The 17369-nt window shown below is 44.8% G+C and overlaps 1 protein-coding gene across 2 annotated transcripts in view; it reads right to left on the bottom strand.

Annotated features, from left to right (window-relative positions):
- Window positions 1–7200: 7200 nt before the first annotated feature.
- FAM81A (family with sequence similarity 81 member A) overlaps window positions 7201–17369 on the bottom strand; it is a 75599-nt gene continuing 65430 nt past the window's right edge. For both annotated transcript variants that reach the window (XM_077881295.1, XM_077881296.1), the window contains exons 8-9: window positions 15991–16186; window positions 7201–12588 (exon numbers count right to left, since the gene is read on the bottom strand). In XM_077881295.1, coding sequence (XP_077737421.1) covers window positions 12464–12588; window positions 15991–16186 — 321 coding nt within the window. In that variant the 3' untranslated portion in view covers window positions 7201–12463. The remainder of the gene's footprint in view (window positions 12589–15990; window positions 16187–17369) is intronic.

Below are 17369 nucleotides of genomic sequence, written 5' to 3'. Positions count from 1 at the left end.
TGTGTAACTGCCACCTGAGCCACCTGAACACGAGTAACCCCCCCCCCCCCCGCAGGGGGCCCGAGGAGCTGTGAGGGCACCCAGGTGAGGTGGAAGAGGGCTCCCAGGACCCCACCTCCCCCTCTCCCTGGGTGCCTAACCTAGGGCCACTCACATCTCTGGGAGTCAGTTTCTCTCCTCTAAAAATTTCACATTTTAGGAGGATTAAGTGAAATTATAACTGTGAGGGACATAGCACGTTTCACAACAGGGAGTTCATTTATGTTGGTTGCCTTGGCCCCCCCCCTCAGCTCCTCCCAAGCAGGAAACCACGGCCAGTCCCCAGGCACACACCCCTCCCTCCATTGCTCCTGCACGTATGACTGCTTCTCCGCCTGACTTGCCTTGGGTGCTGGCTAAGGGGGTCTGAAGCAGCCCTGTCCCAGGTAAGGCCCAAGAAACCTGCCCCACAGCCCTCCACGCACTGCCCTTCCCCCGAAGCACAGGAGGCAAGAAGGCCCCTGAGGCCCGGCCCAGTTCACTGCTCCCGAATTTCGGCTCCTGGAAACCCCACACAACGGTCTCTCTGAATGTCTCACTCTACCCAATAAGAAAGAATACTACTAAATAATAAAGAAATAAAATAAAATAAAAATAATAAAGAACTCTACTAAATAATAAAGAAAATACAAGGTTGCCTGAGAGGACTGTGTGCTTCAAGAAAGATCAAGGAAAAAAAAAAAGTTTTCCCAGGTGTTTGATATGGAAGCCAAGTCCGTTCGGGTTGAAAGGACGTGACCTGCCCAAGGTCTCCATCTGGTCTAGGGGAGCTAGGAATGAGGCCACGGTCCCTGGACTCTGGGGGTCGGGACATGCCGCAGCATGGTGGAAGCTGGAGAGTCTGGGGAGCCAACTGGCACAAAAGACAGACATACAGACACAGAGGGGAACAGAGCTGTGCAAAAGGAAGCCCAAGCAGGAAGCTCTAACAAGTCATGCTCCACCTGCAGAGCACCCGGGCCCAGACCTCCTCACGCCAGCACATGCCCTGGGTGGGTCCTCACAGTGAGCCCACGTGCTTGAAAGAATTGGACCCTAGTCCTTCCACACAAGATAGTCAAGAGGCTACTGTTGCCCCTGCCCTTTCCAGAATTGCTTCTGTCTAAAGGGCCAGCCCCAGGCAACCCGGAGCTGAGCCCCTCTTCTCTGGATGGCACAGGCTAAACCCCCTCCTGCAACCCTCCCCCTGGTTCTCAGCCTCAGCACTGGTTTTTCGGCTCCTCATTGCCCACCTGTCTCCTGCCCACACCTGACTACCTCATATCCAATCACGGCAGGACATACGAGGGAGCTTTGGGGCCTGAGAACTTCGGGGTTGCCGCTGCTGGATTTGGGGGCTTCCAAAAATCTCCCATGCACACTTGCACAAGATGCAAGCCTCCCTTTTGTGGGCATCTCCCCACATTAGGTTAGTTTTTGTCAGCTTTGATCCAAGACCATATACTTGTACCTCAAAACATGTCTCAGCTCCACAGGTGCTGACTAGGCCCCCCAGTGACCCGATGGTCCTGCCACTTCAACTGGAGAACTCCGAATTGCAGGGTCACAAGGGAACTTACGAGTCATTGACTACAACATTGAATCCTTCTGCATAATTCAGGGAAGCGCATCCTCCTTGACAAGACTAGAAGCATCACCCAGAGGGACCAGCCATCAAGATGGACAGACATGAGTCCTCCTGAGCCACTAGCTTATCCTTTGGGACACAGAAAGCCAGTCCCCACCCCCACCCCTTCCTTGGGGTTGCCTTCCCAAGGTCTAAGGCACTTACCTGCCTCTTTCTTTTTCTTATCCCAGCTAAACATCTCCAGTCCCTCCATGCTGCTCAGATGCTTCAGCTTTGAATCCCCTTACCTGCCTACCTGCCCTCCTTTAAATCTGCACTGGGCTCACAGTGCTTTTCACACCGTAATGTGCATAAACATCACCTGGGCTCTCATCCTTCCCGCTCAGGTCTGGGCAGGGCCCAGGAGTCCAAGTTTCTAACAAGCTCCAGATGATGCTGGCCACCACGTTGACTAGTAAGACTTCCACTTGGGAAGGACTCTCCACTCGGAATCACCTCCAGCTTATTAGAAACATGACTCCTGGGCCCCATCCAGATAGCCCGAATCAGAATCTTCATTTTAACAGGATCCACGGGTTTAGAATATGCCTCTTTATTTATTTATTTATTTTTAAGATTTTATTTATTTCAGAGAGAGAGTGTGCATGAGCAGAGTGGAGGGGCTGAGGGAGCTGCAGACTCCCCGCTGCGCAGGGAGTTTGGAGACCTCAATCCCAGCACCCCAGGGTCGTGAGCCAAAGGCAGATGCTTAACTGACTGAACCACCGAGGCGCCCCAGTATCCCCCCACTAAAGTTAGAAAAACAAGCTGGCAACCATGGCTGCGTATTAGAAACACCTGGGAAATTAGAAAACCCGTGACCCAGCAGCACTCCAGACCAAAATTATATCAGAAGATGGGATCCAGGCATCAACAGTGTTTGGTTTTATTTTTGTTTTTCCTAAAGATATATTTATTTATGAGAGAGAGAGAGAGAGAGAGAGAAGAGCAGGAGTAGGGAGAGGGGCAGAGGGAAAGAATCTGAAGCAGACTCCCCGCTGAGCACAGAGCCCTGGGCAGGGCTCAGTCTCCTGAACCTGAGATCTTGACCTGAGCTGAAACCAAGAGTTGGAGGCTTAAAGGACTGAGCTACCCAGGTGCCCCCAGGCATCAGTAGTTTTAAAGCTCCTCAGGTGATGGCATTATGCAGCCAGGGTCAAGAGCTCTGCCACAGAGCATTTAAAGTGTAGGCTTAGGGACGCCTGGGTGGCTCAGTGGTTGAGCATGTGATCCTGGAGACCCAGGATCGAGTCCCACACCGGGCTCCCTGCATGGAGCCCGCTTCTCCCTCTGCCTGTGTCTCTCATGAATAAGCAAATATAATCTTTAAATAAATAAATAAACTGTAGGCTTACCCTTGAGATCGCTGCCAGAGAAAGGCAGGGATGTGTCATCATCTTCAGCTCCTCGGGTCATGGCTGGGTCTCCCCTTTGCTCTGGGCAACCGCCCACAATGCTGGCTCCTTTGGAGGCACTACAGAGCAGTGGTTAGCAGCTCTATTTTGGAGTCAGGTGAACCCGGGTTCAAATCCTGATTCTCAGGCTTATTAGCTAGAGGGCCTCAGAAAATTTACCTAATTTCTCTTCCTTATTCCCTCTTGTGTAGAATGGAGCCGAGATAGTATCTACCTCCTAAAGTCATGGTGAGGGTTGAGTTAAATGAGAGAAAGCAGATTTAGTTCTCAGCACGGCACCAGCCCCACGGAAGCGCTCAGCACCGGTTAGTTGCTGTTACTAACATTGATGCTAAAAGTTCTGGATATTTGGAAGGAGCCGCTGCTAAGCCACATTGACTCATTGTATCAGCCACATTGACCCTTTGTGAGTGACTCCTGTTTAACACATTCTGGCTTAACCCAGGCAGAAGAGAAGCCTGTTAGGAGGCTGTGCCCAAAACTAAGCACAGGAATGGGGCCAGTTCCAGGGACGTCAGCTGGAAACTCTCAAGTGACACAGTCCTTAGAGCTTCTTACACCGTTAGATTCGGGGTTAGGATTTCCAGGCCACAATCTGAGCTGGGGTTGTTTGCCCCTTCGTGGGAGGAGGGGCCTTGTAACTACCACTCCCAACATGACCACTGGGAAGAGGCTAGTTCTCCAGAGAAACCGGAGGTTGTCACCTAAAAGAAAGAGGAGGTTGGTCAGATGTCTACCCCAGCCCACTTGTATTTTGAACCCAATGGCCAGACTACACATGCATTATTACATTTTTAAATGGGAGCTTTTTATTTCTTTGAGTGTCTTTTTTTCTATTTATTTATTCATGAGGGACAGAGAGAGAGAGGCAGAGACATAGGCAGAGGGAGAAGCAGGCTCTGTGAAGGGAACCTGATGTGGGACTCGATCCCAGGACCCCAGGATTACAACCTGAGCCAAAGATGTTCAACCACTGAGCCACCCAGACGTCCCTCTTTGAGTGGGTTTGTTTTTTTTTTTTTTTTTTAATAACAACTTTATTGAGATGGGAGTTCCTGGTCAGGTTCTAGAAGGCACGACTGAGGGCCTGGGAGGTGCTGATGGACCAGCGGGGGCCTGAGGCAAGGACAAAGGGGCTGCCCCATCTGAGACTTCTTGGTGACTGTGGGGATCGGTGCCTAGCACAATGTGGGGCATATTCAAAAAACATCAGTAGGGGTGGTGTTGGTTTACGGGAAAGCCCAAGCCAGGAAGTTCCAAAGAGCCCCACAGCACCAGAGGAAGAGCATGAGGTGTGGACGAAGCATGACAATCACAGGCACAGTCCACTCTCCTGAAGCATTACGCTAGTTGGGGTCCTTTCAGGAAAGCAGAAACCTCACTGGGTGTTTCAAACAGGGAACTGAATCCAGGGAATTGGTCACCCAGGGTGTGGGAATGAGGAGCCAAGTGACGTTCACTTGAGACGTTCAGAGTTTCTCATGGCAGGAGGCAGGAGGCCCTTACTAACTAACTGTGCAGCTGGAAGGACAAAGCATTGGCAGCTAGATGGACCCCGAACACCTAAATTAGCTTTATTTTCTAGAAATGACAAGATGTAGGTAAATTCTTCTGCAAGTATCTGCCTGGCCCTCCCTTATCTCTACAGGTCTCTGCTTCTCAGCAAGCAAGGCCTTTTCTGGCCATCCTGTTTGGGTCTGCACCTCCCCTCCTGGCGCTCCCCACCCTTGCCTTTGCTGTGTCTTCCTCCAAAGCCGTCATCGGACACAGTTGGTATCTGACCTTCTTACCATCATCTGACATACTTGGTATTTTCTTCCTTGCCTACCTTCTCTCCCCATCCCCACCTCAAGCTGGATTTAAAATCCCATAAAGGCAGAAACCTTGGCCTGCTTTCCTCCTGCCAAGGGCCAGCCAGTGCAGAGTTGGTATTAAATCACTGTTATGGTTACAGCCTGTCATACTACCATACTCACTCCCCTGCCCACCCTACTTCTAACTTCTCTGGCACTCTGTTTTCTGTTCCAGAAAATAAGAGAATTGAGGTCCGTGACCTGCAAGGGCCTTTCCACTGAGGCGCTCCTTGGCGGTGGATTCTTCCTACACAAACGGATTCCCCGGGAGTTTCTATTCCGTCCACGCGGGGGCGTCAGAGGCCAGCGCATCCCTGAGAGCTGCACTCCCTGGAGGCCCTTCCTCGGGTCTCAGAGAGGAGTCAGGTCTTGGCTTTATTTGGGTCCCAACCTAGTTCCAGGGAGAATGAAGTCATGAGTCGGAAAATTAAACGAAGCATGGCAATTAGGGATAAAAAGTGAGAAGAGACCATCCGAGGCAATCAGAGATGCTGGAGATAAGCTAACTACAGTAACTGAGCCCTGACTTCAGCTCCAACTTTCTAGACATCTGGGCAGAGCAACAATCAGGATGAGATGAGTGGGGCACGCTCTTCAAATGCTAAATGTAAGGAGGGAAGCAGCCAAAATCGGGTCATCGAGACAATATGTTAATGAAATATTGCTAAAAATCTATATTAAAGACAACAAAAATCCACAATGAACAAAATGTCAAACATTTAAAATTACGTGCAACCTGTACTTAGAAGCAGTTTTCTTTCTGTGTGGCCTCGGTTCCAAAATGGCTCTGCACAATATAGTTGAATCTGGTCCTTAAGGTTTGAAATTTTTTTGCATTGATTTTGATCTTAAAAATACTGTGTTAAAAAATATATATTGTGTTAACACTTCTTAATCACAGCGTTCTTGGTGTCCCTTTTAATTTTCCAACATGAATGTCACTTTGCCTCCCCCTAATCCCAATCTGACAAGTCGCTTTCACTGGGGAGCCTGAGAATCACCCAAGAGTTCCCCTGGCCGACAACTCTTTGCTCCTGGTGTGAACCTGGCAGACATGCAACACACAGCCTTGCCTCTTGGCTGGCACACTGTGGCCCTTCCCCTGCAGTCTGGCACCAGCCTCCCCATCCTTCTCAATACAGTGCTCCCAGGAGCAGTATCCACTCATCAGAACCAGCAGGTATGACAAAACCTTATAAATGAAGACCTGCGAAATTCTAATAGGGACAACTGACGTAAGATTGTAGAGATAAGACAGAAGGAAAGTTCCAGGTCCAAATCTCATTCTAGGCTGACAGATAAAGGTACAGAGTTTGATCAGAGCTGTCAGTTGAAAGAGCAAGGGCTGTCAGAACTTTCTGCAAAGGAAATGTTCTACATTTGAATGGGACGATATCATAACCGCTAATCGCATGTGGCTCTTAAGCCACGTGATATGTGGCTAATGCAACCAAGGAATTTATTTAATTGTGATTATATTTAAATTTAAATGGGTGAAGGGCTACTGTATTACAGTCACTTCTATATCAGCAAGTCTCAAATTTAACTTGCACTAGAATCAACAGCAGGAGTTGTCAAAGTCCTGAGGCTGAGCCCATCTGAGTTGGGGATTCAGGAAGTCTGGCATGGGACTGATAGCTGACATTTCTAACAAGTCCCCAGGTAACGGTGAGGCTTCTGGTCTGGGGACACTTTGAGAACCACTAAGCTAAATAGTATTCTGACTCCGAACAATTGTTAGATATTGAAATCAACTTATGTGTAGGTGTTGGCTTTCTTGAAGCAAAATGGCAGCCTAGACTTTGAAGACATATAGATATGGATTCAAATCCCTGCTCCTCCCTTAATTAGCTATATGATCTTTGTTTCACGTTCAACTTCTATAAACAGCTGGCCCTTGAACAATGCAGGGTATTAGGAGCACCAACAACTATCCCCCACACCCCTAAAGAGTCGGAAGTCTGGGTATAACTTTTGACCTCCCCAAAACTTAACTACTAATAGCCTACTGTTGACCAGAAGCCTTCCTGATAACATAGTCAATTAACACATATTTTGTAAATTATATGCATTGTATATTTTTACAACAAAGCGGGATCCCTGGTGGCTCAGCGGTTTGGTGCCTGCCTTTGGCCAGGGGCATGGTCCTGGAATCCCGAGATTGAGTCCTGCATTCCGGCTCCCTGCATGGAACCTGCTTCTCCCTCTGCCTGTGTCTCTGCCTCTCTCTCTCTCTCTCTGTCTCTCTCATGAATAAATAAATAAAACCTTTAAAAAAAAAGCAAAGTAAGCTAGAAAAAAATTTTATTAAGAAAACCATAAGAGAAAATACATTTACAGTACTGTATTTATAAAAAAAAAAAAATCCACATGTAAGTGGGCCTTAGCAGTTCAAATCTGTGTTGGTCAAGAGTCAACTGTAATATTAGTCAACATTCAACTTTTCCCTCTCTGCTCCATCCACAAAATGGAAATAATAGTACACACCAAATAGGGTAATTACAAAGATTAAATGAGATAAGGTATATATGCCATTCAGTATAAGTTGTTAAGATCATGTCCTGCTCAGAAAATGTATTAAATGAGATTATATATGTGAACATGTCATTTGTAGCACAAGAAATACGCATTTCCACAAAACAGTTGTGTCAAAATTACCCAGTGCCAGTGCATCAGTTTTCTATTGCTACATATAACAGATTACCCCAAAATGTAGCAATTTCAAACAACAAATACTTATCATCTCACAGTTTCTTTGGGTCAGACGTGTGAGCATGGCTTAGCTGGGCACCTCTAGTTCAACATCTCTCAGAAGGGTGCAGTAAAGCTGCCAGGGCTGCAGTCTCATCTGAAGGGTCAACTGGAAGGCTAAGAAATCCATTTCTTTTGTTTTGTTGTTTGTAAGACATATGTACATTTTGGGGTGCCTGGGTGGCTCAGTCCATTGAGCATCTGACTCTTGATTTTGGCTCAGGTCGTGATCTCAGGGCCGTGGGATCAAGCCCTGTGTCAGGCTCCGTGCTCAGCAGGGAGTCTGCCTCTCTCTCTCTCTCTCCCCCTCTCCTTTTGCCCCTCCCCCCACTCACACATGTGCTCTCTCTCTCTAAAATGGTCTTTAAATTTTTTTTAAATAAAAATGGTTAACTAGTAAAATGTACATATATCTTTTTTTTTAAAGATTTATTTGGAGGGGAGGGGCAGAGGGAAGGGAGAGAGAGTCTTAAGCAGACTCCCTGCTGAGTACAGAGCCTGTCTCAAGGGGCTCAATCCCTGGACCCTGAGATCACGACCTGAGCCGAAACCAAGAGTCAGATGTTTAACCGACTGAGCTACCCAGGCACCCCTAGTTTAACCATTTTTTAAAAGATTTGTTTATTTTAGAGAGAGAGAGAGCACACAGAGGGGAAGGGCAGAGGGAGAGGGAGAGAGAGTCTTAAGCAGACTCCCCACTGAGCACAGAGCCCAATACGGGGCTAGGTCTCACAACCCTGAGATTACAACCTGGGCTGAACCCAAGAGTTGGACACTTAACCAACTGCACTGCCCAGGCATCCCTAATCCTTTTTAAACGTATGGTTCTGTGTCATTAAGTACATTAAGGTACATTGTGTCATTAAGTACATTAAGTGCATTAAGTTCGTTCACGTTGTTTGCAACCATCACCACCATCCATCTTCAGAACTTTTTCCTTTTCTCCAGCTGAAACTCTGTACCCATTTAATACTAGCTCCCCATTCCCCACCTCACCCCCAAGCTTCTGGCAACTATCATGCTACTCTGTTTCTATGAATTTGACTCTTCTATGTTCTTCATAGAAGTAGTATCATACATTTGTCCTTCGGTGACTTGCTTATTTCACTAAACAAAATGCCCTCGAGAGTCATCCATGCTATAACATGTGTCAGGATTTCTTTGCTATAGTATTCCATAGTATTCCATTGTACGTATATACCACATTTGCTTATTCATTGCTTCTACCTTCTGGGTCTGATCCCACCCATTGCAGCCCTCTCAACACTGGCCCCTCAGTGGACACACCTCATCCTAGGCTCAGTCCTGGGGAAGACAGCCTGCTCGAGATAAGCCTGACTAGCCTGAGGATCTGCCCAGAGCTCCCCCACTTTCAAGGACTATCCTGATTCTGGTCCTGGCTACTTATCTCTTCATCCAGGCTCTACTGCTCTTCTGTGTTTCAGGCTGGGATACCTTCTTGGAGGTTAGAGTCACTTCCCATAAATGATCCCAGCAGGTAATAGGATGCTTTGAACCAAAACATGGACCCCTCCCATTTACTTGCTATGTTATACCACCAGGATCTTCCCTTCTATACCCTATATTTGACCATTTAATACCCAATATTATATTAACTACTTCAGCATTTCAAAAGTTATAACCTAGCTGCCTCTTTTAAACAATTATAATTTCCATTCTGCAGATGAGAAAACAGAGATTCAGAAAGGTTAAGGGAACTGCCCAAGATCACACAGCTAGAAGAGGGCAGTGACAGAAGAACTCCATATAGTTACCACTGAGTTTCCAGGATGTCATAGGTGGTTTGTGGGTTTCAGACTGAGAGCCAAGTGGGATAACCAGAGTTTAGAAGGAATCATTCATCTGTTCTGCTCTGTAGTCACCCAACATGACTCACCTCCCAATACACAGAACCACAGTCCACTGCCTAGGACAGCCCAAGCACAGGGCATGAAATGCCTGGGACCCTACAGTCCTGTGGCACCAACTGACCCCACCTCTCTTGCCTCCGGATAAACCAGAGGAAGACATCTGACCCAAGTGAAGCTACTAAGGTGCCTCTCTTAGGTGTTTGGAACTGGGACATTAAAAAGCAAAAGGACTCAGATGGTAGAGCTGTAAGGTCATGTAGAGAGGGGGCTGCAGTTGGTGGCCTGATGAGTCAGTTACATGGGAAGCAAGGATGCCTCTTTAGAGGTAGGATAGTGGCATACTGGTTGCCCAGACTGGGAAGTAGGCTGCCTGGTGTGAATCATGGATCCCACTTATTAGCTGCAGGATTTGAGGGCAAGTTGCCCAACCTTTAGGCGACCCATTTTTCTCATCTGTAAAATGGAGAAGCGAATAGTACTTGTTGCTACAATGAAACAAGGGAACACACACCAGGTTAGCAGCAGCACAGGTGCACAGTGCACACACTGGCAACTGCCCGCTGGCATTATTCCAGAGGTGAGAAGGCACCGCAGCCTGGGAAACCCACAGAAGGAGCAGCTTCTCATGACTTTCCAGTTCCCAGGCGGTTGCCTCACACTAAAATACTTTTAAGTTTAAAAATTATGTGCCACATTTATTTGGAAATTCTATTCTTTTTATTGCAAATTTCTGGTAAAGGAAAGAATGTGGAAGCTGATCCTCTTTTAAACTTTGGTCATAAGAGTACTCTGTAGCTCAGTGGCTTACAACCTCAGCAGCCCCTGACATCCCCCTGGGGCCTCTGGTACCTACTGATGCCTGTCCTGTGTCCCACCTCCCAGAGGTTCTGGCTTCATTGGTCAAGGGGACAGCCTGGGCACTGGTAGCTTTCTGAACTCCCCAGGTGACTCCAACATGTTGCCAGAGTGGAGAACCCCTGCTGGAGCTCATGACAGCAGGTTGGCAGCGTCAGAAGCACCTGAGCAATTTCAGTGGACAGCCAACCACCACCTGTTCCTGTCACCCCCTGACCCGAGTCCAGCTATCCCGCTCTCCCCAGGAGTCCCATATGCTGGTTCTTCCTCCTCACGAGACCACAGAGAAGGACATTGGAGGGGGCATAACTCTCTGTGCTGTGGCTTGTGCTTCAACAGGGAAAACTGGGTTAAATGTGGTTACTCCACCATAAAAAAAATTCACTTTCTGATTGGAAAAGAGCATGAACCTTTGTTTTTCATTGTTAAGTGGAAATAGTTTTCCTATATAGAGATGCAAAGATTTATGACAAAATAAGGAAATATATGTTGGATGACACATTCCTTATATGATTTCTCAGGTCCAAATTAAAAAAAAAATGTGTCCAGCCATTGAAGGTAAAATATTATATACTTTAGCAGCATATTTTAAATGGGTAAACAGTAATAGCCAGTTATATATCTCATTTATGATTTATCCTAAAAATAGAAAATGCTTTAATTTTCCTGAGTCCTTGGCAAACAAAAAACAATTTTTTTTAATTTTTAAAGAATTGTTTTCCTTTTCTTGGGCACCCTCACAGTTTAGAACAGTGTGTCTCACCATTGGTTTGTACATACACAGGTGAACAATTTCACTGGTGCCAATTTTCAATGATTAATCAAATATGGCGATTGAAAAGAAAACACCCATCATCTACAAAGCTGCTCAAAATGAAAGTTTCTTGACAATGTTATAAATGCAATATCAATTTGATTCTCTGTCCATACAAAAGTATGAATTTCTATTTCATTAATAATACTGAATGATCAATGTCTTAACAGTGATAAAATTTTTAGAACATTTAAAAATTACATAGGATCCCATTTTTACATCATAATTCTGATGTATTATCATGCCTTCTATTTTGTCTGTAAAACTTTTATAGGATACAGTGCATTGACGTGGTAAAACCAAGGCACAAGAATACAGTTACAATAAGTGTATATAAACCTTAGTTAGCACTTTGTGCCAATTTTGGAAACATTTAGAGAAGAGATCATAAAGCCTGAAAAATTCTCACATCCTATTATGATTAACAAACAATTAATTGTGCAATAAACAGACTATTAACCACCATTCCATTATTAAATATATGGCTATCACTATACAGGCTGTGGATAATTGAAAAAAGTTTTCAATATTAAAACCTGGTATAACTAGGTGGTTGATGTAGACATTGTGCCTTGCATTATCTAGATAATTGTCTTAAGTTTCCATTTTAATTTGCAATGTATATGGCAGTTTTATCAATTTTGAAGCTATTTCCATTACATAAATGGTATGTGCGTGTGTGTGGGGGGGTGGTTTTCCAAAAGTTAAATCCCTTCTCCCTACAAAAGACAGAAGATTTACAAGAAGATAACCATATAAGAAATGCACAGATTAACAGTAATAAAATCCAAATATGGACTAAAAGTTTGAATTCTAATCTACCAGGACATTCTCTTAATTTAGGGTGAGGAGCAACACATTCCTGTGACAATTCATTTGTTTCTTAATTTAAAAAAAAAATCACCATGACATTTTTCAAAATAGTAAAGTCTTGGCTAGAGCGTCAAGCATTGAAGGAAATTGTTAAGTCTTTTCATTCATAAAATGAAGGGAATAGAAGCCTTTCCCAATCTAGGGGCAGGGAGGATATTCCATTGAATTTAGAGAAATGGAATAGAGTGGTAAAAATTGTACTTAATACTTTTAAAGAAAGTGTTTTCGAGACTCAAGGTAAACATTTAGACCCATGAAAAAACATTGCTTGGCACATGCACGCCATGAGTAGAACAATCCTGAATGCGGTGACAGCCTGGCTACAGAGGTATCCAGCTCTAGCCCCACTGGCAAAACCCCTTCTGAGGCCCTGGTCCTGGCTCCCTTCACAGGGGAGCTTCTGGCTTCTGCATCTGCTGGATTTGCTTCAGTAGCTGGTCCTTGTCCAACTTCATCTTGGCTTCAAGAACTTGCCTGAGGGATCCTATGCTTTCATAGATGGCTGTAAACCCTTTAGGAAGAGGTAAATTTCACCAGAGTTAATATGAAAAAAAAACAAAAAACACAAAAAAAAAAACAATGCTGCGTCAAATTCTACTGCATAGAATAATAGTTGACTTGGGCGAAGGTTACCACTAGATGCTGAAACTTCACTGGAGTAAAAGTTTGAGAGGGAACAGGATAGTTAACACAGTTTTGGATTATCTCCCTGCAGATTACTATTTGATTACAAAGGGGGAAGGGAACTCTTACAGTGGGGAAATCTGGCAGCTACCACTTTAACCAAGGGGTCAAAGCCAATGGCATAATACCTGGAAACCAACATCACATACCCCTGAGAAAGGATCCCCGATAAGTGAGGGACATGCCGCTTCTGTGGCATTTCTGTCCAAAATGCACAACCTGAATCTAGTAAGAGGACGCAGACAGACACAAACTGACACAACATTCCACAGAACTCTGGCCTATGTTCTTTAATGATGGAACAGCACCAAGGAACTGATCCATATTAAAAGGCACTAAATAGGGACGCCTGGTTGGCTTAGCAGTTGAGCATGTACCTTCTGCTCGGGGCGTGATCCCCCGGGGCTCTGGAATCAAGTCCTACATCAGGCTCTCCACAGGGAGACACACAGAGAGAGGCAGAGACACAGGAAGAGGGAGAAGCAGGCTCCCTGTGGAGAGCCCGATGCAGGACTCGATCCCGGACCTGGGATCACACCCTGAGCTGAAGGCAGACCTCAACCACTGAGCCACCCAGGCATCCCTAATAAAAATCTTAAAAAAAAAAAAAAAAAAAGATACTAAATAAAGAAACATGATAACTAACTATGCTGTATGGTTTGGGGATAGAACTTAGACCAGGAAAGGTCTGCATTAAGGAAACAGTAGTGAAAGTTGAAAATTGAGTACTAAAAAAATATTCCTCAATATTGCACTGGACTATAGTTATTTAAGAGAATCTCACTGTCCCTAGGGTATATAGATTGAAATAATAAGGGAGTAAAAAAGCATCATGACTTCAACTTTCTGTCAAATGATTTAGGAAAATAAATTATATTTACACACACATGCACTCCTATCACACAATGAGATTAAGCAAATTTCCAAAATGTTAACAATTGGTTAATCTCTATGAAAGATGTATAGAGGGGATCGCTGGGTGGCTCAGCGGTTTGGCACCTGCCTTTGGCCCAGGGCGTGATCCTGGAGTCCCGGCATCGAGTCCCGTGTCAGGTTCCCGGTGTGGAGCCTGCTTCTCCCTCTGCCTGTCTCTCTCTCTCTCTCTCTCTCTCTCATGAATAAATAAATAAAAATCTTAAAAAAAAAACAAGAAAGATGTATAGAGTTTCTGGACTGTTATACTTTTTCTAAATTTAAAATATTTTCAAGATAAAAAGCAAAACAAAAGGAAAAAATTCCCGGGACGCCTGGGTGGCTCAGTGGTTGAGTGTCTGCCTTTGGCCCAGGGCGTGATCCTGAGTCATGGGATCGAGTCCCACATCAGGTTCCCTGCATGGAGCCTGCTTCTCCCTCTGCCTCTGTCTCTGCCTCTCTCTCTCTCTCTGTGTCTCTCACTAATAAATAAATAAAATCTTAAAAAAAAAAAGGAAAAAATTCCCCATCAAAAAAGCATTTCATATTATTCTGTATTTCTATGGGTTTTATTTTTTTAAGATTTTATTTATTTATTCATAAGAGACACACACATAGAGAGAGGCAGAGACACAGACAGAGGGAGAAGCAGGCTCCACGCAAGGAGTCTGATGTGGGACTCGATCCTGGGATTCCGGGATCACGCCCTGAGCCAAAGGCAGACGCTCAACCGCTGAGCCACCCAGGCAACCCTTCTATGGGTTTTTAATATACAAGTTTATATTGGTCTTGTCTGCACTAGCAAGTTTAGAATTCTCTCTCAGGGGTGCCTGGGTAGCTCAGTTGGTTCAATGTCCAACTCTGGATTTCGGCTCAGGACATGATCTCAAGGTCATGGGATCAAGCTGAGTCGGGCTCCGTGCTCAGGACAGTCTGCTCCAGATTTCCTCCCTCTGCCCCTCCCACTCACTCTCTTTCTCTCTCTAAAAGTAAACAAATCTTTTTTTTTTTATAATTTTTATTTATTTATGATAGTCACAGAGAGAGAGAGACAGGCAGAGACATAGGCAGAGGGAGAAGCAGGCTCCATGCACCGGGATCCCGATGTGGGATTCGATCCCGGGTCTCCAGGATCATGCCCTGGGCCAAAGGCAGGCGCCAAACCGCTGCACCACCCAGGGAACCCAGTAAACAAATCTTTAGAGGAAAAAAAGAATTTTCTCTCAGAAAATTTTCTCAACTGACAATTCATGTCATCTAAGTAATAAATATTATTTATGAAAAATAATGTTCTTATTGAATAGAAAGATACAACATATAAAAGAATAGATGACAAGTCATCACATATGGCATGAGCTTTCACTTGAAAAAGCACATATATATCATATATGTATAAAATGATATATATAAAGATGACCTCTGGGTGAGAGGAGTTATGAGTATTTTTAAAAATATTTTGTGCTTTCTTATTTTCCATTAATAAATATATTGGTTTTGGAATAAGAAAAAGTAAATATTTTTATTTTTAAGAGGCTCATACGCCCTTCTTTTGAGGGACTGAATATTAACCACCTCAATGGCACATTGGATAGGATGGGAACAAACCCACCCAGGGAATTAAATGATACAGAGTTAAACACTGATGAAATATTCACATACCATATTCTAACAGCCCCAAGAAAAAAAGAAAGAAAATTCATTTTTATCTTCCGAAGTTCTTCAATGCGTAAATTTAATCGTGACTTCGTAGTGTCTATGTAAATAAAATAAAAAACTTTTTGGTGGTAACAACAGAACTTTTCTTGGGATAACTGACTACTGTTATTTCCACGTGGCCAAAGTAGAATGATTTTGCAGAAGGAAATGATGGAATTCTAGAACTGGAGGGAGCTAGGAGATAATGCGGTCCCCCTCATCACACTTGAAGACTGTCTTGTCTTTCCCGACCATAACCAACCAGCCTCCACTTGAAATAAGCCTTCAGGAGCCCCTCAAAGATAGAGGTTCATTTCTGAGACCTGCCAATCATGGCTATGAACAGAAACGAACCCACAGGTGGCACCAGAGAAAGTGCACATCCCGTGCAAGCTGAGCAGTTTTCGTCTGTGTGCCTGTCCCTTGGGTGGCTTTCTGTGTACTTGGAATTGAAACGACACTTCAGTTCACTACAGCACAGCTACTTAGAAAATCACCTAAGGACATTTCTCCGTGATTCCCATCAGCCAGGCTCACAGGGAGCGGCAGGGGGTGGGCTCATCAACTGGTTTTCAGATCACACTGAAAATGACCCACGAGGGTGGTTTGCTTTGTGGCCTACCAGCGTCAACTTCTGCCTTCATCTCCTTCATATCCTCATTCATCTGTAACTCCAGCTTGCTGATGCGCCCGTGCACCCTCTCCTCTTCTTGTTTTGTTCTCTGCACTTCCATGTTCTTCTTCTGACTCTCTTCTATTTTGTCCAGCCTGGCTGACATCTGGCTGAGCTTCTTCTCCATGTCCCTTTCACTGGCTCCCTGAGGTCGGTGAGAAGAATTGTACCTGGTTACTCCAAAAGGAAAGTCTGTCCTGCACCCACATCAGTCATAGTATCATTTAACAACCATCTGCAGGGGACAGAACCGCGAAGGTGGCTTGTTGCTCACTCTAACATCCACTCTCCCGTTTCCTTAACAGACCCCCGATTTCCAGGTGGGGGTAAGCTCACCCAGAGTTAAGAATACATTTTCGGCTGTCTCCTAAGTTTAGTGTGGCCATAAAGATGAAGTTCTGGCCAATGAGATGTAAGTAGAAGGGAATGTGGCTTCTCTGCTAGGAGAAGCTAAAAAGGTATCTGAGGCATATCCTCACCCCTTGTGTCTTCCTTCTGTTCCTGGAATTCAGACGTAATGACTGGAGCGCTAGTGGTCATCCTGAACTATGAGAACAAGGATCACTCTAGAATTGGCAGGGAATTAAGCCAGAAGAATCGTGGGTTGCTGAGGACTGAGAAGTTACCACATCAGCCCTGCATTCCCTACCCCCGCCCCCCCAGACAGCTTTTATGTGAAAGAGAAATAAGATGCTATCTAATGAAAGCTACTATTATCTTGGGGTTTCCTATCACTTATTCACCAATCCACAGAGAAAATAAACAGCGATCCAAAGACACAGAAGCCTACAAATGTAGTAGTATGAATCTAAGTAAATCAATCAGTAGATCTGATGATATATGAAAGAACACTTAAATATTTGAAACATTAAATATTGTCTTTCCTTTTCTTTCCAACATGCCTGGTTTTTATGGGAATCTGCATCTGCGGGTGAGCTTTGGAGGCCAAGACTATGAACACTGAGCTGTAAGTAGGCTATTGCATGATCTAGCTCTCGATGTTGTACAGTGCAGTCTGCATTGAGAGCTGCTCCGCACTGCGACACAGCAGAATCAGAGATGCAAACTGCACCAGATACTTCTGCTCCATCAAAGCCCAATAGGAGGAAGCAGTGAAAAGAGAAGAGAGAGGAAGATGGTCAGGCTAAATTACCAAACCAAAAAAAAAAAAAAAGTATATATATATATATATATTTTTTTTTTTTTTTTTTTTGCTTGCCAAATACCAATTTCAGAATCTACTGGTTCAGAATACTCTACATGCAAGGCTTTCTTGATGGCTTTTGAGCAGTGCTGCAAACCGTAGTCCCCTGGGAGAGGGGGGTAAA

This window comes from Canis aureus, chromosome 32 (genome assembly GCF_053574225.1).
Source record: "Canis aureus isolate CA01 chromosome 32, VMU_Caureus_v.1.0, whole genome shotgun sequence".
NCBI lineage: Eukaryota > Metazoa > Chordata > Mammalia > Carnivora > Canidae > Canis > Canis aureus.
Note: the sequence above shows the minus strand (reverse complement) of the source record. Positions and strands in the feature narration are given on the sequence as shown.